Source organism: Pipistrellus hanaki (genome assembly GCF_964339955.1).
Source record: "Pipistrellus hanaki genome assembly, chromosome: 2".
NCBI lineage: Eukaryota > Metazoa > Chordata > Mammalia > Chiroptera > Vespertilionidae > Pipistrellus > Pipistrellus hanaki.
Genome location: NC_140504.1, coordinates 170,924,895 through 170,949,908, shown reverse-complemented (window position 1 = coordinate 170,949,908; position 25,014 = coordinate 170,924,895). Strand labels below are relative to the sequence as shown.

The 25,014-nt window shown below is 59.6% G+C and overlaps 1 protein-coding gene across 3 annotated transcripts in view; it reads right to left on the bottom strand.

Annotated features, from left to right (window-relative positions):
• KCNQ4 (potassium voltage-gated channel subfamily Q member 4) overlaps nucleotides 1–24,687 on the bottom strand; it is a 55,944-nt gene extending 31,257 nt beyond the window's left edge. For all 3 annotated transcript variants that reach the window (XM_084871430.1, XM_084871431.1, XM_084871432.1), the window contains exon 1: nucleotides 24,074–24,687. In XM_084871430.1, coding sequence (XP_084727556.1) covers nucleotides 24,074–24,387 — 314 coding nt within the window. In that variant the 5' untranslated portion in view covers nucleotides 24,388–24,687. The remainder of the gene's footprint in view (nucleotides 1–24,073) is intronic.
• Between the last annotated feature and the right edge of the window lie 327 nt (nucleotides 24,688–25,014).

Here is a 25,014-nt window from a genome sequence, read left to right as displayed (position 1 = left end):
ACCAAGCCATATTGCCTCTCTGGGCCTCAGTTCCCTGTCTGCGAATGAGGCGGGGTGTCAGCCTTATGACTCTCCAGCAATGGGGTAGAGGGAGAAGGTCAGCCCTGAGCTCAGTTCCAGATTCTCTGAGATGTTCCCTGAAGAAACAGATGCTGGAGGCCAGACACTTGGGGATATGGTGTGTGTGGGGGGGGGACGTGGGGGAAGGGCGGAGTACACAGCAGAAAAGAGGTTATCACCTAGCCTCTCAGAGCCACATTCACATAAGAAACTTTAACTACTATCCCAGACTGGGAAGGAACAGCCAGCAAGACAGAAGGGAACCAGGAGAGGGAGGTGCCAGGCCAAGAGGAGAAAGTGTTTCCAGGAGGAGGGCATGGACGGCAGTGTCAAATGCTGCCAAGAGGTCAAGCGAGATAAGCCTGAAAAATGTTCATGGAAGTTGGTCACTGGGTGCTCGGCCAGGGCAGCCTCGGAGGAGGAGAGGACCGGAGCAGGCCCAGCGGGGTGGGGAAGGAGAGGGCCAGTGAGGACGTGGAGACGGAGAGTGGAGGTATAACTATTTTAAGAAGTTTGATGCAAAGAGTAGTGGCTGAGATCGGTAAGCTGGAGAAGGATACAGAGCACAGGGATTTTTTTTTTTTTTTTTTTTTTTTTTAACACGAGAGAGGCAGATGGAAGGAGAGAGGGGGAAGCTGAGAGGTGGGAGAGAACGGGGGTGTCAGTGGGTGTTGCCCCCAGGGCAGCAGAGAGACGAAGGGCTAGTGCTGAGCGGAAAGGACCTAGCCAGCTTCCCCGGCACAGGCGGGAGGGGGGAGAGATGAGGTGGGAGAGGAGGGTGGGGGCCAGGGGGTTGACTTTCCCTGTGAAGAGGAGGTCAGGTCCGCTTGTCAGAGGTGCAGAGCAGGGTGGGTGGACGGTCTGAAGAGTCAGCCGGTGACAAGAATGAGAGGGGAACTGACCAGGCCCTGGAGAGGGGTCCCTTGGGAACACAGGACCATTATCCCCGACAGTGAAGGGGGAGGAAAGATCTAGATTATTCTAGAATATCGTAGGTGCTCCTCACATTGCACGTTTGGTTTGGTTTGGTTAGAGGACTTTGGGTTTTGTTTTTGTTTTTAAACCTTGATGATCTCAAGGGGGAAGCAGGCTGTTTAGGATGAGGGGGACCACCCCTCCTCCACCACCAACCCCATAAATCAGGCTAAAGGGAATGCAGAACCAGACCTTGCTCCTCCCTTCCTTCCTCCCTCCCCTCTCTCAGTGTCCCTCCTCCCAGACAGCCCTGCCTGTGTCTGCCACCTGCTTGGCCACCAGCTGGCACCCCCATCCAGTCTTGGGAGGAGGTGGCCCCTTCCTCAGCCCCCAGGCCAGGACCCCAAAGGCAGGGTGCTGTCTTCCCTCTGGGGGGAGGTGGGCCCAATCTGTCCCATCAGCAATGGTTCCTGGAGGGTCCAGAGGCCACGCTCTCCCCGCCTTCGGGTGGAAAAGGGCTTCCTAAGCCCCAAGCCAGAGCTGATCGGACAGAAGGGACCTCAGCTGGCTCTGGGAGGCACCTCCTGACGGGGTGCAGGGGGCCTGGAGGGCCCGGGCTCCTCTGGGAAGAACAGGCTTTCCTTTCTCTTGCAGGGGGGCCCAGGGGAGGGGCAGTCCGCCAGGCCTCAGAGCAAGGCTCTTTCCAAGAATCCTCAGGGGCTGGGACCAGAAGTTTCCCCTGATCCAGCGATTCTAAATATGGCCAAGGGAGCAAAAGCATGTGACCCAGGGCCCCACACCAGGGCTGCTGTGCGGCCGCGGCTCCTCTGGGCCAGGGGCCGGCGTGGGGGGCTCAGGGTCAGGGATGAGGTCTCCCCGGAGCCTCAGTTTCCCTGGCTGAAACATGAAGGTGAGGGACAACTCCATGCGGGAAGAAGTCCCTTCAGCCCCGTGACCCTCCCGCTGCGGGGTGGAGGGGCGAGGACTGTCCCTCAGCTCAGTTCCAGATTCTCTGAGGATGTCCCTGGGGGGACAGCAGCCACCAGTGCATAGTACAAACTATGAAAAACATGCCCCTCTTGGAGGGCCAACTGGAAAAAGGCATTCTTTTTCGCCTGAAAAAGTATACAAAGTTGACTCCTCCAGATGGCCCCATTAGGAACGGCCCTTCCCCTGGGCTGCCCCAGCCCCGGGCACAGTCTCGATTTCAGCACCACTGGCATCCTCTCGGCCAGGCCCTTGGCAGGCACAGGATGCCCGAGGACCGGGGCAGCCCTGGGGCAGCCCTGACAGCCACCCCAGCCCTGGAAAGGCCAAGTTCACGTGGTCCCACATGGCTCCACGCTCCTCTCCTGCTGCCACTGCTTCATCCAGAACTGGACACCGACCCCAGAGAGGTGCCCCCTCAGCCGGGCTCAGCGAGTCAGATCGCCTTTTTGAGAGCCACAGAGGAAAGTTGGCAGGGGTGCAGAGATGTGGGGCAGAGACTGATGCTCCAGAGCCTTCACCCCTCCTCCTCTCCATGAAGCCCACACGTGCTCCTGCCCGGATGCTCCGAAAGCCTGCCCCAGCCTCGCCGCCACAGGCCTGTTCTCCTTGGGGATGAATGAATGGTCTCGGTCCCACTGAGGTACGGAAGGCGGTGTCTTCTGGAGCGGGTGTTTCCTGAGCCAGAGCCTGGTCCAGCCTCACCTGGACCCGCTCCAACCCCTCCTCCTTGTTCTCACTGCTTCCCTCTGCCACGCCAGCCAGGCTACCTGGTGTATCAGGTAAGTGGGCTGAGCAACACCTCAACAGGAGCCAAGGGCGGGAACAAGGGGGACCAGGGGCCATCCATCCGCTCAGGGTGGTCACACAGTGCGGACTCCTCAAATAAACGGAGCGTAGGGAACCCAAGAAGGAGGCTAAGTAAGAGTGAACTAAGGGGTGGCATAGGGGCAGCCGGGGTTTTAGAAACACGATGGCAATGGAGACCCCCCCCACACCCCCCGCCCCTGCCCAGTTCCACCTGACCAGCTTCATGTGGATTTGGGTGACTCCGTTTTACATGCTGAGCTGGGTGTAAGATTTCATCCGGACTAAGAGCTTTTCGCACCTGTCATCAAGTTGGATCAAATAAACGAATAAAATTCTCTATAGGTTTGGACGTTTCTTACATCGACAAAAACGTCAGATGAAGATGGAGAACCGTTACGTGGGAAGAAAGGATTGAGGAACGTTGGTGTGGGAGTCCAGGGAGGTCCCTGTACAGAGAGTGGCCAGGGGAAACAGGTTTGAGAAGGTGACATTGGAGCAGAGATCCGAAGGAAATGGGGGTGTGAGCCATGTGGGTGTCTGGGAGAAGAGGGAGACGCAAGTCGAAGAGGCCCGAGCCAGAGGGTGCCTGGTGCGTTCCAGGACGTAGTGCTCCGGAGCGAGTAAGCGAGGGGGGGCGGGAGGCTGCGAGGGCAGAGGCAGAGGAGGGGTGAAGCAGGTCATCGCCGGCTGCTGTGAGGACTCGGGCTTTTACCCCAGGTCACATGGGGAATTTCGTGCAGGGGGGAAACATGATCTGACTTACGTTTGCAAAAGATCACACAGGCTGTTGAGTGGCGTGGGGAGGGGCCAAGGGAGGAGGCAATGATATCTGTCAGGAAGCTAACAGTATAAATCAAGTTAGAGATGATGGTGACTTGTGCAAGGGGGAAGTGGAGGGGGCAAGAGGTTATCAAACTGACTACACTTTGGCACTGAAAAATCCCTTAGAGTCAATCAGCCACCTTGTTTACTATGTAGATGGGACACCGAGTCCCAAAGAGGGACATGGCCTACCGGTGATCGTACGGTAGATCAGAGACAGAGCTGGGTCTGGGCCCAGATTTCCCACTTCCTATGGTAATTTCTTTCCTCTTTCTGTAGAAGGACCCAGGCTCATGCCCCTCGCCCCCACCTCAAACATTCCCTCCTCTTGCTGCCCTCCCTGCTGCATGTGACAGGGTGGCACTGGGTTCGAGGATTGGCCAGGCCTCCAGCTACTTGAGCCTGGCAGGGGTCAGGGTCACCTCTAAGGAGCCTTCTATGCTCTGAATCAGCAGAACCTGTGCAAAGGGGGGAGAGGGAGGAGGGAGGGAAGAGTCCAACCCAGGGAAAGAGCTTAGTCCCCACCTTGGTTCTCGGCACTCCAGGAGCAGAGAGGGCACACCGAGAGCTGACAAGGTGGAACAGGATCTGCAGGGGGGGCTGGGCCCCCGGGAGAGTGCAGGCCCTAAGACAGCTCAGCCTGCGAGTCCTGCAGACTCAGCCATTGAGGATCCCCCGCCGTGGGAGGCTTCGGGGGCATGATGGGAAAGGGGCATTTCTATGCCTTTGCTACTAATAAGCAAAGCAGCATGCAAATTCGCAGGCCACACCTGGGGCAGTGGGTTAGAGCTGTCCCGAGAGCCTTGCTTCTCGTTGGAACCCCAAGTCCAGGACCAGCCAGACTGAATCCAGCAAGACTGACTCCCATGTACTCTTTCAGCTGGGGAAGGCTTGCTGTGTGACCTTGGGCCAGGAGAGCAACTTCTCTGGGCCTGTTTCACAGCCAAGGTGGAAGGGTGGGTAAGAGGGTCTGAGGCTGGATGCTGGAAGCACACGGGCAGGCCAGGGGAGAGGCTGCCCAGCCTGAGGCTCCAGCCGGTTCAGAGTCCTCTAAAAGGCAGCAGCCTGTGTGGCGGCTCTGGAAGAGGTGTCAGAGTTGGCGACAGCAGAAGGGGAGGCACAGGATGTGGGCAGAGCTGGGCCTCTGCATCCATGGGCTCTCTGGCCTGACTCTGTCAGCACTCAGCTGAGGAGCTGGGAAACCACGGTGGTGGCTCAGTGTATTCCTCAGCCTAAGGAAGGGGTGAGGAAGAAGGGCCCTATTTTTTGCTGGTCCCTCTGGGACTGGTGATTTCAGCTTCCCGAATGGGAAGATGCCCTGGGCAGCTCCTGAAGCTGCTAGTCCGGCGGACTTCTGAGTCTCCAGAGGAGGGTCTCTTACGTTTCATTTGCATGGTGCTCCCTTCCACCTCCAAACCTCCCCTATAATTGAATATATAAATGACAGCAAGGAGGAGTCGGGGTAGACCAAAGCAGAACTTCCAGGAGCTCATTAACCACAGAAAGACTGTTGGGGTCAGGGGAAGGGGACCGAATGCACTTCTCCCAGATACCCTTTCCCACCTCTTCTGAGAGACAGACCCCTTTCAGAGCCCAAAGAACTGGCTTGAATTCAGCTCTGACCCTGGCCCCTGCCAGGCTCAAGAATTCAGCCTGGGCTGCCTGACCCTGAGCAAGTGGACTGTCCCTCCCTGGGACTCAGTTTCTCTGTCAAGGATGCCGATGAACCCTGGTGTCACAGTCTGCAGGCAGGGGCCAGGCCGGGAAGAACTCCCGCGCCAAGGGGCTGGGGAAAGGCTTGGGTTCACTCGGGGACGCCGGGGAGGCTGACACCAGGCGGGGCTCCTCGGGGGAGAGGGAGGGGATCCTGGAGGGGAGGGCTCCTGGGGACTCCTCCCCCGGCACGGCCTCGGCCTCCTTCCCCGCAGGGGCCCCTTCTCTCCCGCCCAGGCGCCCCCGCGGTCTGCGGCCCCCGGCCCCGGGGTTCGGCGCGGGGCGGGGCAAACGAGAAGGGGCGGGGCCGGTGGGGCGGGGCGCAGCGGTGGGCGGGGCTCCGGGCCGGGGAGGGCGGGGATTCGGCGACACCCGGCACCGCACGCTGGAGGGGCGGCGCGGCGCGGCGGCTCCGGTTACCTCCCCGCGGCCTCCCCAGCCCGCCGGCTTCTTTTTCCGTTTCCAAATTAACAATTGAAAACGCGGCGGCCTGAAAGGCGAGCAGCGGGCCAAGCGGAAAGTGTGAAGGTGCCGCCGCGTCCCGAGGACGGGGGCGGGGAAGGGGGCGCGATGAATGCCCTTCTGCCCCGGGGCTCGCCCACCCACCCACCCACTCCCGCTGGGTGCAGGACGGGGTGCCCCGGGGCTCAGGGGCGCCAGGGCTCTCAGTCGGGTCCTCCTGGCCTGATCCGGCCCCTGGTGCTGCCCTGGCCGGTGTCGCAGCACCCAGTGCCCAGGCTCAGGGTGGTGCCAGCCCCCCAGAGGGGTCCGGGAGGCACTGAGGCTGGATTACCGCCCTGGAGGCTGAGTGCCCAGGAGGGGCCGGTGCCAGGCAGCACCCTCCCAGCACCGTCCTTAAGGGCTCCCAGCAGCGTCGGGGCGGTTCGCGTGTCACTTCACCTCACCGAGCCAGTCATCGCACCCCGAGCCAGTCATTGTACCTCACCGAGACTCAATTTCCTCGTCCGGAAAGCAAGCGGGGAGGGGAGGCAGCTGGCCATAATGAGCTGCTTGTGGGGAATACATTAAAGGAGAAGGTGCACGAGGCTGGCACGCAGGGGACACCATAGGCAGTTGCTATTATTATCTTTTGCTGATAATGATGATGGTACCGTGTCCCTGGCCTCTCCACGGATAGTCAGAGGAGCTGTCCACCAGTGGGCCATGCTGGCGCGGACTGCCTTTCCCTCGCTTCCTTAGGGCTCCCCAAGGTCCTGATTGGCAGAGAAACTGAGGCCAGTGAGGGAAGTAAGGGGCTTCAAGTGCATGTGAATGAAAAGAACTAGGGCCCAGGCCTCTTATCGAGGTGGTCCCTGGGGTTGAGGCCCTGGGCCTCAGGCCCCTGTCCTTAGTGCCCTGAGAGATGAGTGCTAATGGCCAGTCAGCTGGAACAAATGAGTGCGTCACAGAGGGGTCTCCACCCTCAGGCACCCAGGGCAGGGACCAGAAAGCCAGAGGGTGGGTACTGCCTGGCCTGGGTCCCCCAGAATCTAAGTTTCTTAAATGCAGCCACTTCATCTCTCTTGTTCACCACTATCTCTCCCACACCTGGACTAGGGCTTGGTGCATTGTAGGTTCTCGGTAAATGTTTGTTGAGTGAACGAATGAATGAATACATGGGTGAACAGATTCTTTCACAATGCGGTGGTCTCCCACTCCACCACCTATGCAAAATGGACTGCTTTGTTGGGTGGGGTGCCCCTTTCCCCAGCGTGGAGACCCAGGCAATGGAATGATGAGAGGAGACAAGAACCAAGACAGAGTACGGGAGGAGGAGATAGAAGATGTTCTAGAAGGCAGAGTTGAGATCACCTCTTTCTTCCTAGACTCTTACTTCCCACTCCCGTCCGGCTATGGGCTCACTCCATTCCCCCTCCCTCCAGCCACCTCTTCACTGGCCACCAAATTCCAGATCTACCCCCATTCTACCCCCAGTCCGTTTACCTTGCAGTCTGAGTGCCCCTCTCAGTCACAATCCTACAGAGTTCCCTTGCTGTTTGCACTGTAAACTTGTTAGGCTGTGTAAGCTTTACGGCCAAAAAACCAAGCTCCTCCGCTCAGCATGAGGTGCACCCACACTAAGCCTCAGCCACACTGCACCCCTCCATACCTTGTACATCTCCACCTGGGTGGCTCTCCTGTTCTCTCCTCTCCTGGGGCAGCCCCCCTTCCTGCCCGGCCCCGCCCTGATCTCTGATCTGCTGTGGAGAGAAGTGTGCTCTCCGTCTGGTTGAGATTCCCAGCCCCCTCCTTATGCTGAGGCTGTTTCTAATTCCGTCTACCACCCACCACCATCTCATTAGGATCCATCCACCGCGGGCAAGGCCAACTCTGAACCCCACCCCTACCCCAGGCTGGCCTGGTGGATAGTCAGACAGTACCTGGGAGGGAACAGAAAGACCCAGGTTGCGAGGGCCTTGGGCGCTAGTGAGTTGGGTTTCTCCCACTGTCCTGTGAAGACCAAGAGTTCTGAGAAAGGGCTTCTGGCTTAGGGTTGCTACAGAGGTGGGTGGGTGAAGGGAGGGCTGATGTGAGCCCACCCCAAACACTGACAGAGCTGGGAAAGAATACAAATGTAGATCCATCCTATATAATAAAGAGGCAATATGCAAATTAACCCTCAGGCCCTCACAAGATGGCTGCCTACCACCAGGCTGGCAGGGGCGTTAGTAAGGGATGACCAAACGATTGAACAGCAGGCTGCATGGGGTGACCAGACCAGTGGGGGTGGGGAGGAGGGTAGTTGGGGGCAACCAGGCCAGCAGGGGGGGCCGTGAAGTGTGACCAGGCTGGCGGGGGGGGGGGGCAGTTAGGGGCAGCCGAGTTGGCAGGGAGGGGGCAGTTGGGGGGGACAGTTAGGGGTGATCAGGCTGGCAAGTGGGGGAGAAGTTAAGGGCAACCAGGCAGGCAGAGGCTCAGGATTGTGAGAAGAATGTCTGACTATTAGGAGCCGGAGGTCCAGGATTGTGAGAAGAATGTCTGACTGCCAGTTTAGGTCTGATTTCAGGGATCGGGCCTAAGCCGGCAGTCGGACATCCCCCTAGAGGTCCCAGATTGGAGAAGGTGCAGGCTGGGCTGAGGGAACTCTCCCCCTCCCCCTTGCATGAATTTTGTCCACCAGGCCTCTAGTATACTATAAGTCTAAATATTCAAGTTTGAATCAAGCTAACAAGCTATTAAATAAAATGTGTCTTATCCTTCCTGACACATGTACCTTCGGAGGATGTGGAAGGCCAAGTTGAATTTAAAACCTTGGATACCTGGAGTCCCTCGCTGGAAGCTGAGGTCAGCCGCATGGTGTCCCTCTTCTGCTCCCACACGGGGCTCATCCTCACCAGGAGGGGCTTGGTTACACTCTGGCTGCCGGCCTGCTCTCCCAGGCTCTCTCTACCCTGGCTGCGAACAGCTGCCCTAGAGCCTCTGAGTGCTTACACACAACAGTGACCCTTGGGGCGATGAGGCAGGAAAGAGGCCTGTGAGAGCCCTGGAAACAGGCATGGGACTTGGCCAGGGAACTCCAGGGTTGCCTGGAACGTGTTTTAGAATAAGAAGGGCCATGTACAGGCTCCGGGTTGGTGGTATTCGGGGCCACACAGGCTGACTGGGCAGAATTCTGGGCCTTCACCCTGGACTCCACAGAGCAGCCCTACTTTGTTTTGCTTTTTTGTTTTGTTTTGTTTGTTAATCCTCACCCAAGGATATCTTTTCCATTGATTTTTAGAGAGAGTAGAAGGGAGGAAGGGCAGGGGAAAGAGAGAGAGAGAAACATCGATGTGAGAAAGACATATGGATCAGCTGCCTCCTGCACTGCCTCCTGGCCGGGGCAGGGGGATCAAACCTGCAATCCAGGTATGTGCCCTTGACCAGAAATGAAATCTGTGGCCCTTTGGTGCATGGGCCGAGTCTCTAATTACTGAGCAACACCAGTCAGGGTGTTCTGGTCTGTTTTATACACAGTGCTCCCGTGCCACTTTTCATTTAAAGAACCAGATCGGCTGCTTAAAACATTCTGCAAAGCACCCGTCTAGACCTCTTCCCTCCTACTGAACACGGGGTGCCAAGAACCACAGTCCCGTAGCCGATGACAGCATGTCCAGGGCTCAAGCCTCAGACTCCTCCTGCTGCCCAGGCCCTGGCCTCCCTGAGCACCTTTCTGACCCAGGGCCTCGCATGGACAGGCCATGGGGAGGTAGTGAGTGCCCCGTCCGGAGCTGGCCTGCTGCTGAGGCCTCCAGCCTTGACAGGGTTGCGCCCTCTCGTCAGGCCGCCCAGCTGAGGAGTGGACGGAGAGGCCCGGACCAGGCCCAGGAGGAGAGGGAGTCCTGGTATAAATAACTGTGGGGGGCCGGCATGTTTGGGCTGTCTCCTGGGAGATGGCCGTGTGTTTACTGCCCGGCGAAGGGGGGCATGGCCCACACATTTGCCTCCCTGACTTGCAGCCAAATTTCTCCCAGAAAGGGTGGCCCAGGATAAGCCCCGAGTACTCCAGCGCTACACCCCTACCGGGCCTTCCCCCTAACTCTGCTCCAGCACGGGCTCTAAACCTGCCTGCCACTGCCCTCCTCTTCCGGCCCCAGTGCTTTACAGCACTGCATTTCAGCAAGTCCAAACGGCCCAGTGTTGCCCCCTTAAGTCCCAAAGCTGCTCACATGGTGGGAGGGTGAGGAGCGTGAGCGGGGCAGGAGAAGGCCCCAAGTAGAGGGCCTGGGTGTGTGCCAGGGATCTGAGCTGGGGCTGCCGGGCATGGGGGCAGGGACGAACCTCTCCCACGGCCCTGGCCAAGACAGAGGAGGGCTGCAGCCCCCGGATTAGGAGGGTGCAAATCCCTCTCCCAGCCTGGTGCCCACCCCGTGCCTGTCATGTGCAGGGTATTAGATGGCCAGACCCCATCCTCGGTCACACCACAGCCAGCTTCTGTCCCAGCCAGCCAAGCCAAGAAAAAAAACAAAAAACAAAACACAAAACCCTCAAAGCAGGACGGGAAGTGGGGAGATCCCCTCCCCCTGGGGCAGCAGCTGCAGCCTCAGGGGCACCGAGGCACAGGGGGTGATGTGAGCTGCGGGCCAGGTTGCTCACACACATGCACACACACAAACATCCTCTGTCCAGCCAACCAATGGGTCTTGCTTGGGACATCAGCTGACTGTCACTGAGAGCACAGGCTTACATGTGAGGCTGTGTTGGTCCAGGGTCTTAGGCCAGTGAATTGACACCTGGGCTCCAGCCCCATACCGGTCATTTCTCAGCTGACTGACCTTGGGCAAGTCCTTCCTCTTTTCTGATCAATATAAAATAGGGTCATACTATCTTCCTCTAGGGCAGTTATGAGAATTCAGTGAGATTCTGAGTTAAGCCCCATCCTGAGCAGGGCATGCCTTAAAGTGCTTTGTGAACCACCAGTTGGGAGAGGGGACATCCTTCCCAGTAGGAGGTAGCATTATGGATCCAGAGCTGATGCTCAGAGTTGTGAAGAGACTGCCTAACGCTAACCAGAGGGGCCAGAGCTGCCAGCTCCGTGGCAGGGTCTTCACTGTTGTTTATTGTCATTGAGTACACCTGAGATTCTTGGGCTGAGCCTGGGTTCCAGTTCGGGCTCTGTCACCGGTGCTTAGTCCATGCCTCTGTTTCTCCTTCTGGAGAATGAAGGGGTTGGGTGAGACCGGTGACTTCTATTCCCTGCCGAGCTGTGAGAGAGGGAGGGAGAGGGAAACTGAAGTAGGCTGAGCCCCCTGCCCGGTGTCCAGGGCACCCCACCATTAGCTGAGCCAAATCCCTGGGTGTCCGCATGGGGTAGTTCTAAGGCCACTATTCTGGCAGTCCCCACAGGCCCCAGGCCTATCTCCCCTAGAGCTCCTTGGCAGGCAGCTTCTGTGCCCATACCCACCCCCTCTGCCTCCAAGGCCCCCTCAGCTCAGCCACTCACACCTTCCCCAGGCCAGGCTTTGCATAAGCAGCTGTGCTTTCCCTATAGGCAAAGTCCTAGGTTGCCAGGTCAGGTCCAGCCAGGCCTGGCAGGGTTAGTGGGCAGCCCCAGAGTTGCTGCTCAGAAGGCTGGGCCAGGAGGGGAAGGCAGAGGGAAGAAGAGGCCTAGCAGATGGCACTCCCAGAGCTCCCTGCCAGAGTCCGCTCCCCGATCTCCTTGCCAGACCCAGAGAGCTGTTTCTAAAACACTCAAGTGCCCGTGGCACTCCCATCTTCAGTTCCTTTTCCTGCACGCGGGGTCCTCCAGGAAGTCCCTGCCCCTCAGCCTGGCCTTGCTCGTGTCCCAGCCTCTTCTTGGCAGGCCTCTCGCCCCTCTAGGCTCCCCATCTCCTGATTTCTTGAAAACCTTTGCAAATGCCACATTCAGCCACACCTCTGGGCTTGCCCATGCTGGTCCGTCTTCCTGGAGTGCTGATCCCTGCTCCGTTTTGCAGGGTCGACTCCTACTCCTTATTTCTCAGGTTTCAATTTAAGCCACCTTCTCAGGGGAACCTTCCCAACCTTGCCCATCTGGGTGCTGGGGCTGGCCCCTCAGTGCTGGGCTCCTACAGGACTCCATGGTGCCCTGGCACTGCCAACCTCCCGACCCATCTCCCCCAGGGAGCAGGGGAGCATCGGATTCACTGCTCTGTCCCCAGCATCTGGGCTAGAGCATGGACTGGAGGGAAGGCTTCCCAAAAGAGAGAGAGCAAGAAGGAAAACAATGGCCCGGCTGGCGTGGCTCAGTGGTTGAGTGTTGACCTATGAACCAGGAGGTCATGGTTCAATTCCTGGTCAGGGCACATGGCCAAGTTGCTGTTGCTTGCGGGCTTGATCTCCAGTGCAGGAAGCAGCCCATCAATGATTCTCTTTCATCACTGATGTTTCTGTCTCTCTCTCCCTCTCCCTTCCTCTCGGAAATCGATATATATATATTTTATTTTATTTTATTTTTAAGAAGGAAAAAATGAGTAAATTTGGGGTGGGGGACAGGACCTTGAACTTCAGCATCAACTGGTCCTCATATCAGCCCCCCAGTAGGCAGGCCCATCAGGGCAAATTAGGTGCAGTGTGGTGCGGGACAGCAGGTAAGCTAATAGCTCCCAGATTGGACTTCTGGAGTCCAAACCCTGGCTGCACTACTAAACCCAGACAAGTTACTCAACCTCTCTGCCTCGGTCTCCTCAACTGAAAAATGGGCATAGCACCAGTACCCACCTCTCGGGGTTGGTGAGAGGAAAAGGTGAGAGAAGGCCTGGCACCTTCTCAGAGCAGTATCTGGCACACTGTAAGGGCTTAATAAGCACTCGCTATTATCTTTTTTATTGGGAATCACAGCAAGAGGGGGAGGGGAGACTCAGAGAAGGAAGAGAGGGAGGTAACACTGGAAGCCACTCAGCAGGAAGGTGTCTTTTGCCTTCCCACCCCACTCACACCCGACATATACCTTGGGTGTCCTCAGCTATCCCGCCTGCTGCAGCCCTGCAAATCCGTTCCCACCATCTTGCACCACAGACGCCCCGCACACTCAGGCCCCTCACACCACAGACGCCCCGCACACTCAGGCCCTCTCACGCCACAGACTCCCCGCACACTCAGGCCCTCTCACACCACAGACGCCCCGCACACTCAGGCCCTCTCACACCACAGAACAGACTCCCCGCACACTCAGGCCCTCTCACACCACAGACTCCCCGCACACTCAGGCCCTCTCACACCACAGACGCCCCGCACACTCAGGCCCTCTCACGCCACAGACTCCCCGCACACTCAGGCCCTCTCACACCACAGACTCCCCGCACACTCAGGCCCTCTCACACCACAGACTCCCCGCACACTCAGGCCCTCTCACACCACAGACTCCCCACACACTCAGGCCCTCTCACACCGCAGACGCCCCGCACACTCGGGCTTATTCACCGCCTCCTGGCTGTGTGGCAGCTGCAGGCTGAACCTTTAGGCTTCAGTGTCCCCTTCTGTACAATGGAGTAATGACAGTGCCTGCCTCCCAGGGCTCTTGCGAGAATTAAATGAAGTGGCATGTGGAGAGCACTTGGCGCAATACCTGGTATTGGACCACAATCTTATTATTGTGAGAGAGCTCCGTTAGAACAGAGCCTGGCTCCTGGCAAGAGCGTTATGCTGCCTTGGAGGTCCCCGGCCTCCGGCCTGTCTGGGACTCCTAAGGAGGCATCACCAGGCTGATCGATGTGCTCTTACCCGCGCCCACAAAGTCCCTGCCTCGGGGCTCAAACCTCAGGCCAGGACCCAAGGGAAGAGGACGATACGAACAGCAAAAGCACACTAAGTAAGCCCTCTGTTCTTCACAGCGCCTATAGTTACGGAAGCAGTTGATGCAGGAGGCAGCAGGTGAGGTGGGCAGGAGGAGATGATAATTGTCGTTCTACATGGACAGAAGCTCAGAAAGGTTCAGCCACCTGCCTGGGGTCACACAGCTCTTAGGAAGCAGAGGCGGGAACCAAACCCCAGCCTGCTGACTCCAGGTCCAGTGCTCCTTTACCTGATGGGGGAGCACTGATTCTGGCTGGCTCTGCCCCCTTGACAAGAGTCCTGCCTAGGCCGGTCCTCGGTGCACTCCGGGGCGGGCAGGCCCCAAGGCTCAGGAGCACCCAGTGGAGACTGAGGCTCCGTGCCTTTAATCCTTCCAGTCCCAGCCAGACACCTCCCACGCTGGGCCCAGCGCTCGGAGGGAGGAGGCCGGGAGGCGCCCAAGCCCAGGGATTTCATGCACCGGTAAAATTTTCAAAAACACTTTGGGGACTGCGTAAGGTTGTCAACTTTTTATTTTGCCAAGTAAGGACATTTTTAAAAAAATTCCCAGCCCCATCATTTCATAAAAGAAAGGACATAATCTCAGACGAGAAGACAGTCCTTTAAATGGAATAAATTTAGCTTTATGAGAGTCATCCTGTTGTCCTTATTTCGCTCGGTTTCGCCTTAGGCCACTGAAAACTGCCCCGGGTCTGCTGACGCTCTGAGAGCCACTTGGAGCTTGGGCTCCGGAGTCACACTGACGTGGATTCCTTTCCCAGCTGCACCTTGGGCAAGCTGTCATCTGGTACACGTTATTTCTCCTCTGAGCCTCAGTTTCCTGTCTGCGAAACGGGAGCAGTGCCTGCCACACAGAGGTATAGACTGGACCATGAATCTTATGACTGCGTGGGAGTTCTTAAGAACAGTAATAACAGAGGACTAAATGGCCTCGCGTTTGCAGAGCATGAGCTCACGGGAAGAGATCAGTCAAGCTCTGCTTCCCAGCCAGCGGCACTTCCCTGGTCTGACTCTGCAGATCCTGAGGCGAAGAGGGTAGGGGAAGAGAGTCCCACCCCACAGCCGTTGTTCCAGCTGCTGCCTCCCCCTGGAGTGCACTCAGGACTAAAGCCACGGGAGCTGCCAGCTCAGTGCCTGCACACAGAGGACCTAAGGGTCCTTTATCCGATTTCCCTCTGGTTGGCAAAACCCTTCTCGTCCTAACAGCCGGCTTCAATGCCACCTTTATTTCCTGGCTCAGCAAACATTCACTAATTACCAGCCATGTGCCAAGCACTGTGCTCAACCCCCACCATTCGGACCTCGCCATCTGATGCGAGAGAGCGAGGAGGAGCAGGAGCACACGGGGGTGGCCGAGCAGAGCTCCGGGGACTCCAAAGGCTCCCAATCCGGCCCAGAGTGGGCGTGGGCAGGGAGCGCACCCAGGAAGAGGTGATGCTCAAACAGGGACTTGAAGGCTAAATAGGAGTTTGCTAGATTTGCTAGATGATGGGGGTGGGTGAGAGGGGCAGGAGTTTAAGGCAGAAGGAAAAGTACCTGGAGCCTTAAATAGCACATGTGGGGGCACCACAAGTTGTTTCTTAGGTAAAGAGCAAAAGGTACTTGAGGGAGGGAGGGCGCTCCAGACTTGGGCACTGGGGGTGGAGGAGTCACTGGGGTTGAGGGGTGGGGAGGCGATGCTGATTTTGAGGAGGGGGGTGAGGAGGTGAGGTGTCCACAGCAGCTACAGGTAAAGCTCAGGGAGGAAACTGTGGGGAGGGAGGCGGTCCTCACAGAGGTGACCCCGGATGTCACAAGAGAACCCCCTCCATGGAAACGTGAGAGAGAGGAGGGCCCAGGGCAGAGGCCTGAGGGTCCCCAACATTCACGGGGCAGAAAGAGCAGGCAGAGTTGCTGACGGAACTGAATGGAAAGAGCCAAAGAGACAAGTTGACTGGAGTCAAGGGAAGAGTGTTCAAGAATGGGGAGCCCAAGCCGGGACCGGTTTGGCTCAGTAGATAGAGCGTCGGCCTGCGGACTGAAAGGTCCCGGGTTCGATTCCGGTCAGGGGCATGTACCTTGGTTGGGAGCACATCCCCAGTAGGGGGTGTGCAAGAGGCAGCTGATCGATGATTCTCATCGATGTTTCTCACTATCTATCCCTCTCCCTTCCTCTCTGTAAAAAAATCAATAAAATATTTAAAAAAAAGAAAAAGAAAAAAAGAAAAGAATGGGGAGCCCAGGGGACTCTGGGTTTGAATCCCTTCTGTACACCTATTACTATGTTAACCACGGGCCCTAATCTGTCTATCTGTAAAATAGGGCTAATATTTTTAAAAATATATTTATTGATTTCAGAGAGGGAGAGATAGAAACATCAATGATGAGAATCACTGATCGGCTGCCTCCTGCACGCCCCCTACTGAGGATCGAGCCCACAACCCTGGCTGGAATCGAACCTGGGACCCTTCAGTACGCAGGCCGTCGCTCTATCCACTGAGCCAAACCGGCTAGGGCAGGGCTAATATTTTTTAACAAAAAGAGGAGGCTGAAGAGTGTAGAGGGAGGGGCTGGCACCGTCCGTGGGCCTTGACAGCATCCCCAGGCTGAGCCTCCCTCCCTCTGCCAATCCCTGGGCCACACTCTCCTCCCCATCTTCCGTCTCTCCCGGCAGACTGCCACCGATCCCCAGAGGACGAGGACTGGATGAGTGAATGAAATCAGGGGGCTGCTCCTTCCCGCTGAGATCCGGGCGGAAGTGGGAGGCTGCTTTCCTGGGCTCTGGGCTACTCCAGCACGAGAAGGGGAGGTGGAGACGCCCCCTGTGTGCTGTGTCCTTGGGCAGCCGTGTCCTTTCTCCTGGCCTCAGTTTCCCCATCTGTGAAATGAAGCTGCGGCCCCCTGGCTCTGTGCTCTGCGGCCCCCCTGGCTGTGTGCTCTGCGGCAGTACAAATGGGAGAGGGGTGAGGGTATTCCCGACCGGCTGGTCCTGCCTGAAGGAAGGAGGACCCCAGGGGTCTGGGTCCCCATTGTGCCCGGGGACAGGTCCCTCCGGAAGAGGGTGGCAGCCAGGCCAAGGAGGGCAAGAGCAGAGGCGCTGGGGATTGTGCTGACAAAGCTGTTCCTCCTTCCCCTCCTTTTCTTCCTACCCCCTCCCCTCCCTGGGGACAGCCGAGCCCAGCAAAAAATAAACCCAAAGACGATGACCTGGACGGGCTGAGGCTCTCAGGGAGGAGGACAGGGAAGGAAGGGTGGCGGGGAGGCAGCCTCTGCCCCACCCACCCTCCACAGCCAAGTGCTGGGTCTGATCCGTTCCTCTCCCCGGGAGGCGCTATCTGCTCCCCATCCTTCCCAGGGTGAGGGCAGGGCGCCACTCACTTCACAGGGACAGTTATCAGGGACTGCACGAGAGCACCCACGTTTTGGGAAGAGTACCCCCAGGGAATCTCACTCTACCTCCTGGCTACTGGGCAGTCCCTCCTGCTATCTGACCTCCATCCCTTTTGCTTCAGAGGGAACTTTGGTCCATTTATTTCCAGCAAGCTTCCCCCCTGTCCTACCAGCCTGCCCTAGATGTCCGAGGAGTCTCAGAGTGAAGTGCCCCAGATTTTCCTGCAGGGATTGGGGTTGACCCCGCTCCACCCACTGTCACCCAATCTCCAGAAGGGGGGGGGGGGGGGAGAGAAGGAATCGCTGAGCTCCCTGCACCCTTTGCCTCCTTCCCTCCCTCAGGCGCTGCCCACGGATTCCCAGCCCAATTAGTCTGCTGCCTGGGGCTGCCCCTCCTTCCTCACCTCCCAGGTGCCAACCCCCCGGGCACACAGATCCTGCCCTGGGGACAGAGTTGCCCAGAAAGCCTGGAGTCTTGGGGGATGGGGGGCTTTCTGGGGAGGTCTCAGAGGTCTGACCTGCATCCTCTCCCCAAACCCTCAGAGCCGGGGGTGGTGGGCGGGCAGGCAGCCCTCTGGGTATCCCCGGTCTCTGAGAAAGCCAGGAAGAAGGTGCTGAAAGAACTCCCTACCCCCAATCCCACAAGAGGGGGGCAGCATCTGCTCCCATTCATCCAGAGTCCCTCTGTGCCCGGCAGCCCTGAGGGTCCACTCCCCGGTTTACCCCACTCGACAGAGGGGAGAGCGAGGCTGGGGTTGGGGTGGAGGGGGCACCTTTTCAGTAAGTATTGGGCCTGAGACCCCTCCATCTCCTTTGGGGTTCCCTGACCCCATTCCCCAGGAGAGAGTGGGGATCGCCCTCTTCCCCCAGGGGTCCCCGAGCACCAAGGCTCCACTTCCACCTCCCTGGGGCCACGCTAGCCGCCCCGTCGGACAGTGCGGCCCACACCTTGGCCTCACAGTGACACCCTCACACGCACGCTCCTCCCCGTGCACGCAGGCATGCTCACGCCCACGCCCGGACCTCCCTGCCAGCGCCTGGGAGGGAAGGCAGCAGAGGCCCCGCAGTCTCTTCGCTGTGCCCCCTCCCCCTCCCAGGCAGGGCCCACGCTCGGTCTGCCTCCCTCTGCCTCCCCAGGCCTGGCACAGCGAACGCTCTTTAACTATATTTGTCACATGAAAGAAGGAGCAGAGGAATAAAGTCCTAAGGACCCAGGTTGGAGTCCTGGTGCCGCCATGCACTCACTAGCTGTGTGACCTCGGGCAGGTGGGTGAGGACCGCGCTCCAGCCTCGCTCTAGTCAGGTGTGAAATTAGGGTCATGGTCACGTTCCAGACGCTCCTCAGAAGCGCACAAAGCCGCACCCCCAGGCTTCCCACGGCGAGCTGCTCCCCCAGCGCGCAGCTCCCACCCGCTCCCGCACACCCAGACACTCGCCTCATTGTGCTGAGCCAAGGACACCGGCAGACCGCGGCCCGGGAAGGGAATGACAATCACCACTACGATAACAATGGCGATGATGATGATGATGATGATGATGATGGCGAGCATTTGCATCAGGTGCTTTAACTCATTTAGCTCTGACAATCCTAGAGGCAGCTATTATTATTCCCTTTTTTTCCAGATGAGAAAACGGAAGCTCAGAGAGGTTAAGTCACTTGCCCAAGGGCACACAACTACTAAGGGTAGAACCAGAAATGAACCCAAATCTGTCAGACTCGGACCCCATGCACTTCACACACACACACACACACACACACACACACACACACACCGGCAGGACAGTCTCTGGAGAAATGGTAAGTCCCTCTTCCTTCTCCACTCCAGCCCCACAAATCCCACAGCAGGGGGCATAAGGAGGGGTTACCCCCAGGTCAGACACACAGAATTCCCTTCCGGGCCCCCTAGTCCACCCACATGGGTGCAGGGGAGGAAGGGGTGAGAAAACTTCTAGCCAGGGACATTCCCAGCTCGGCCTCCCTCTGGGGGTGGGGACAGGGGCAGGGCCTTAGGGACCGGCAGAGCCTTGCTCTCTCCCCATTCCCTGCGTTTTCTGCTCCCTTGACTGGCTCAGAGAACCTTCCATTAATCACCCACTCAAGGTGCTGCCATAGCATAGCCCAAGAAGAATCACGTCCTGAAACATTCCTGGCTCCAGCCTTCTGAGAGCAGAGGCTCCTGCAGCAATAGGGACTGAAGTCAGACACCAGCAGGGCTTCCCCAATGGACAGAATGAATGTTCTGTGGAGCTGGGGTGGGGTGACCCACCATGAGAAGTCTGACCCGCTCCAGTGATCCCCAAAGTAGAACTCGGGAAGGGGAGAGCAAAGGGGTGTAAGGGAGAGGGAAAAGGCTAGAAAGCAGGATGGTCTCTTCTCTCAGGCTTTCTTACAAAGACCAAACGGAAGGTCAGGGGCTGAAAAACAGCAGCACGAAACTGGAGTTTGGGTCACACGCCGAGACTTTCCCCATCACAAGGCTGGGTTCTTGGAGCGACAGTCCCCATGGATTGGGGTGAGGAAGCATATTATCAAAAGTCCTCATCTGGGAGGCAGAAGGCCTGGGTTTCTCACACAGTTCCACCCTGACCACCGAGTGTGACCTTCGCTAAGGATCTGCCCCTCTCTGTGCCTGGACACAGCCCCGGCCCACCACAGGGCTGGACAGAAGGCTCTCTGCGGGCCCGTAGGAAGGAGCAAAGACCAGCCAAGTTCTAGGAAGCCAGTCACCCTGCCACACGGTCTGAGGTGGATGCATACACAGACCCGCAAGGTGAGGATAGCCACGCCCACCTCAGCCCTGCTGAAGGACGCAGGAAGTGGTTGATTGAAAGCACTTAGCTCAGTGCTCCGCACTCCATCAGAGATTGCAGTTCCAACTTCAAGAGCCAACCCAGGTGGCTACCGGGCAACCCTGTGGTGTGGACAGGTGAAGGCAACACACCCGAGGAATGAGCCCACTCTGTTCGGTCCTAAAAGTCGAGGCTAGGGCCACAGACCCGAGTATGTGTGTGTGCAGTCCGTGAAAACGTAGGAGCATCCGTGCAATGGATTTCTGGGTGTTCGTGAGTGATATTCACGAATATGCGTGTCTACGTGGTGGTGCATGAGACAGATGGACGGGTGTGCTGGAGAGATATGTGCGTGTGCAACGAACGCCTTGCATGGCAAAAGCGTGATTGCATTGGGTGGGCTGGGCAGTTTCCACTCAATTCCACAAAATCCTGCCACTACCGGCCTCCTGTCACTGGGTGCTGGGGACAGAAGGACGGATGACCCAGGAGTGCTGCTCCTGAGGAGCCTGGAGGTGGGGTGCTGCGGAAGCTGAGGTGCAGGAGAAAGACGGCTCCCGGTCAGCCCCAGCTCTGTGCCGGCCTCCGTCAAGTGCCCTGGGAGATTTCTCCCGAGCCTCAGTTTCCTCGCCTGCAAATGGGGAGGGTGACCGCACCCGCCTCAGCCCTGCGGAAGGACGGAAGGACGCGTGTGCGGTCTACAGAGAGCACTCAGCACGGTGCCCGGCACAGGGCCCTCGCTCCATGCGCCATCAGAGACTGCAGGCCAAACTTCAAGAGCCAACCCAGGTGGCGGCAGGGAGAGGGCAGGTTCCGGACAGGGAGTCAGGGGTTTTGGGGTCTGGTCCTGTAACTGCCACTACTTCACTGTGATCTCCAGAGCCTCCGTTTTCTCTGGCAAAATGGGGCTGTCACCCGTGAGGGCCCACCTGGCGGGGATGCCTGCGGGCGGTGGGTACCTTGGCTGGGATTATTTCCAACCCAGGTGATGGGCCTCTGCCATGGTCCAGGGGAGCTTTGGTGGGCCGGGATTAGGAGCCTGAGGGCCCCCGAGCAGCCACCACCTCCTCTCCTCCCCATTCCCACAGCTTTTGACCCCAGGGACAAGGCTGCCGGAGGATGTTTACAGAGCGTAAACCTTCACATAGAGAAAGGCTGCTGGGCCGCTGGGGGCTGGGAGCAGCCGAGTCTCACAGGGGCTCGAGGAAGACAGGGCGCGGGGGGCTGTGCTCCATCCCAGCCCCTGTCAGCCTCTGACTCCCAAAGGGAAGCCAGGCTGGCCCCTGACAGGGTGCAGCAAGGTGAGCATGCCTCCGAAGGCGCGGGAAGCATCGTGGGCAGTGAGGTGCCATGGCTCCGAATTCAGAGAGAAAGAGGGCCTGGGAAGGGCTGAGGGCTTACATCAGGGGCCAGGGGCACAGGGAGGAGGCAGGTGACAAGACGAAGGGCCTGCCGAGAGGAGGAAGAGCTCGGAGCGGGGCCAGCAATCCCTCTTTCTAGACCTCACTGCGGAGGAGACAGGAGTCAGTGGTTCCCACTTCCCAGAGCCGCAGCTGCTGGGAGGAGAGGTGGACTCGGGACTTGTCCCCTGGGCAATCTCCCACGCCTCGGTGCCAGAAAAGCTGCAGGTCTGCGGGGGCCCCGTGGGGCCTGGCTAGCAGGTGTGAGGGAGGTGTCTCCTGGGGTGAATGGACCCAGCTCATCCCTCCTTCCTCCGCCCTTCTCTTCCAGGCTTTTCTGTTGGGCCCCTCCTACCATGACCAGAGGCTCTGGAAGGGGGTCAGCTAGCTGTGCTCACTGGACTCCCCTCACTTGGGCTGCCTCTGAGGGTCCCTGGGGAAGGGGGGAGGATTTGAGCAAAAGTGCCCCTGTAGAACTAAAGTCCAACAGCAGGAAGCACTTCCTGGCTCACCCAAGACCCAGCCATGAGCGACCGAGAAACCCCACCTCTGAAGCTCCTGAAGAACACCCATCCCTCGGGCTCCAACAGGCCCTTGCCGCTCACCCGGCCCTTTCCCACCCATTCCCGCGTCCCAGAGGGAGGCCAAAGGCTGGGGTTGCTACCTGCTTTGATGGTCTAGAGTTCTAAAGCTCAGAGAGGCCCAGTGATCAGCCCAAGATCACACAGCACACAAGAAGAGGTGGGGCTCCTGATCCCCCAACGCCCTTGATCTCTAAGACGAGTGACCAATCCCCTGAGATCTCGGCGCATTCGCTCCCCCAGAACTCCTAAGAGATGCCTCAGCTCTGGGCTCCTGGAGACAAGTGGTCAGAACAAGCATGCCCCTGGCCAGGGCATTCCTGGCATCCAGTAAGGCAGGATGTGGGGCAAAGGTACCAGCGGATTTAGCTCCTAGAGAGGAAGCAGAGGCCCTTCCAGAGGAGGTGAAGACCGCGGCTGGCTGGGGGACGTGAGGCAGTTCCTCCGCCTTCAGTGGTCCTTGTGAGGGCTGAGGGACAAGGCCTGGAGACTAAGGACACCCCTCGATCCCTGTGGGATTCCCAAGAGGATCCCACGGAGGGCGCAGCTGCTCCCCGTGGAGTATCCCACCTTGCTTGGGCATCCCAGGCTGCAGTGTGGGCAAGGGCACCAGAAAGCAGCCACTCTTACCAGCAGTCCCTGCCCCTCACCCCCAACCCCACCGTCTCTCGTATCCTAGCACAGAACCTCCATCACTCCCACGGCTCTCTCAGCAGCAAAGATCTTCATCCTAGGCCCTCGGTGGGCGTTGGGGGTCAGCTACTCCTAACTGTGACGCTGACCCCGAGACTAACCTCAGGTCCTCCGCAGTCTTCCCTCTCCGCCCCTGGCCTAGCCTAGCAGGGGTCGCTGCATGAAGCCAAGGCTGCCACCCCAGGAGCCTATTGGCTGAGGGTTAGCTTCCTCTACCCTCCCTGTGGACAGGGCCTCCTTTGCCAGCATCTCTCCCCTCCACCTTTGAAATTCTGTGAGCCCAGTTCGGACTGGGCAGAGGCAACAAGCAGGGACAGGAAGGCAGACAGAGCAAAAGATGATGGAAACGGACAAGTAGAAGAAGGAGATAATCCGGTGGACACTCAGATAGACAAATGGGCAGACAGGCACACAGGTAACGGGACAGGTCAGCAGAGGGAGGGACACCGGCAAGGAGAAGGACGGCTGCACAATTAGGTGGAGAGACAAATGGACAGGCCGATTTGCACACAGGTGGAAACTCCGTCTGGCAGAGGGACAGCCAGGCAGGCAGCACTGTCAGAAGCACGGAAGTCAGGCAAGGAGACCACTCAGGAGACCCCCAAGACCAACAGGTCCTCCCTGGGGGCAGGAAGAAGGGATTAACAGCAGCACATTTTCCAGGAACCGGAGGTCTCTCTCCGGCACCTCCCAGCGTCCCAGAGCCAGGCCTGGCCCTTCAACTGATATCGGTGGGGCCTCTCATGTTCCCGGCCAGACAGGCCGTCCCCCAAGACTGCGCTCTGAGCTGCCAAAATTCACTCTTTATATCCAAGAGGGGTCAGTGTTTTTGAGAGTTGTAGGAGCTGGTGAGGGGGGGAGGAGGGAGGCACAGCGTCAGTGTTTCCAAACCTACCCCTCTCCTCTTTCTTTTTCCCCTGGGGTGCCCAGAGCCAGGCCTGGTGCAGCGGCCAGGGAGCCGGGCAGGCTGGCCAGCCAGGCCGCAGGCAGACAGGGCAGCCTGCTGCTGCTGCTGCTGCTGGAAAGTTGAGGGTGGGTGGGGGGGGGGGGGGAGACTGAGTGAAGACTCAGATAAGTCAGACAGCACACATGAGTGTCAAGACTGGGGGGCTCACCGGGACCCCCAAACACCTATAATCTGGAGCCTGCCCTGGGATAGGGTGGACACCTTCCCCAGGGAGGGGTATCTCGCAGCGGAGCCCAGGTGGGAGTCCGGTGTCGGGCCAGAGCTGGGGAGACGCTGACAGACAGCGTGTGGGGGCCCAAGGGCCCTCTTTGTCTCCCGGACGCGGGGACAGAGGTGAGGACGGGGAAAGGGGAGCCCCACTGTAGTGGCTCCAGATTGCAGAGAGGATGACGGACAAGACACTGCGTGTGGGAGCACCTGGGACCGAGGAGCAGGGGTGGAGGTCAAGAGGGAACTAAGGAGTTGCCGTGGGAGAGGTCAGAAGCGAGTTGAAGTTGGGATCAAGGCTTGGGGACTGGGGGTTAGGGTCAGGCTGGGGGGAAATCAGCCATGGAGCTCAGGCCTGGGGGACGGGGTGGACAGGAGGGTCGGCCGTGGGGGCTGGGGACAGAAGGCGGAGCCAGGGTCCGGCGGCGGCGGATCCGGGGGAGTTCAGGCTCCCGGGTGGAGTGGGAGCGCGGGGCGAGGCAGGGGGCGCGGGTCGGCAAACTCACATGAAGACGTGGTAGACGAAGGCCCAGCCGCGGGGTCGCTCCAGCACGTTGTAGACCCAGTTCTGCAGGCGGCGGTAGCGCTTCTGGGAGGCCGAGGAGCGCTGGCCGCAGGCGGAGCCCGAGCCGGAGCCCGGCCCCGGGAGGGGCGCCCCCGGAGGCAGGGGGCTGCCCAGGAGGCCCAGGCGGCGCGGGGAGCCGCCCCCGCCCGCCTCGCCCTGCTCGCTCTGCACGGCCGTGAGAGCCACCAGCTCGGCGCGGGGGGCGTCCCCGGGCGGGGGGGCCAGGCCGAGGCGGCGCGGGGGGGCCTCGGCCATGGGAGGCGCCGGACGGGGGGCCGGGGCCGGGGCCGGGGCCGGGGCCGGTCAGGGCGGGGGCGCGCGCGGCGGCGCTTAGCGGCACATGGCTCGGACCCGAGGCCGGCGCGGCTGCCCGGGGAGGGCGCAGGCAGCGGGGGGCTAGGGTCCGGGCAGGGGCCTCGCCGGGGCCGGGGGCGGGCGCTCGGAGGCTGGGGGCCGCCGGAACCCGCGCTGACCGCCCGCTTCCCCGGCGACTGGGGCGGCTCTTTCCGACTCCAACTCTCTTATTACGCGCTCCATGCCGCTCGCCTTTCCACCTGCCCGGGCGCGCTGCTCACATGTCACCCTCGCCGCCCCGCCCCTCCCCCGCCGCCCCCGCCCGCCCCGCGGCCGCCTTCCCAAATCGGGAGGGAGCGAGCGCGCCGGCCCGCGGGGCGGAGGGAGGGGACGCGCGGCGGAGGCCGGAGGCCGCGGGCCGGGGCGCAGCGGCCGCGGGGCCGCCCGGGCGATGCCTGGACCCGGCCGCGTGGCGGCGGCCCCGGGGGCAGCGCGCGGGGCCGCGAGGCCGGCCTGGGGCCGGGGGCGTGCGCGGCGGCCAGGGGCCGCGTGGACCCGGAGGCCGGGCTGAGCGCCCCCGGGGTGACC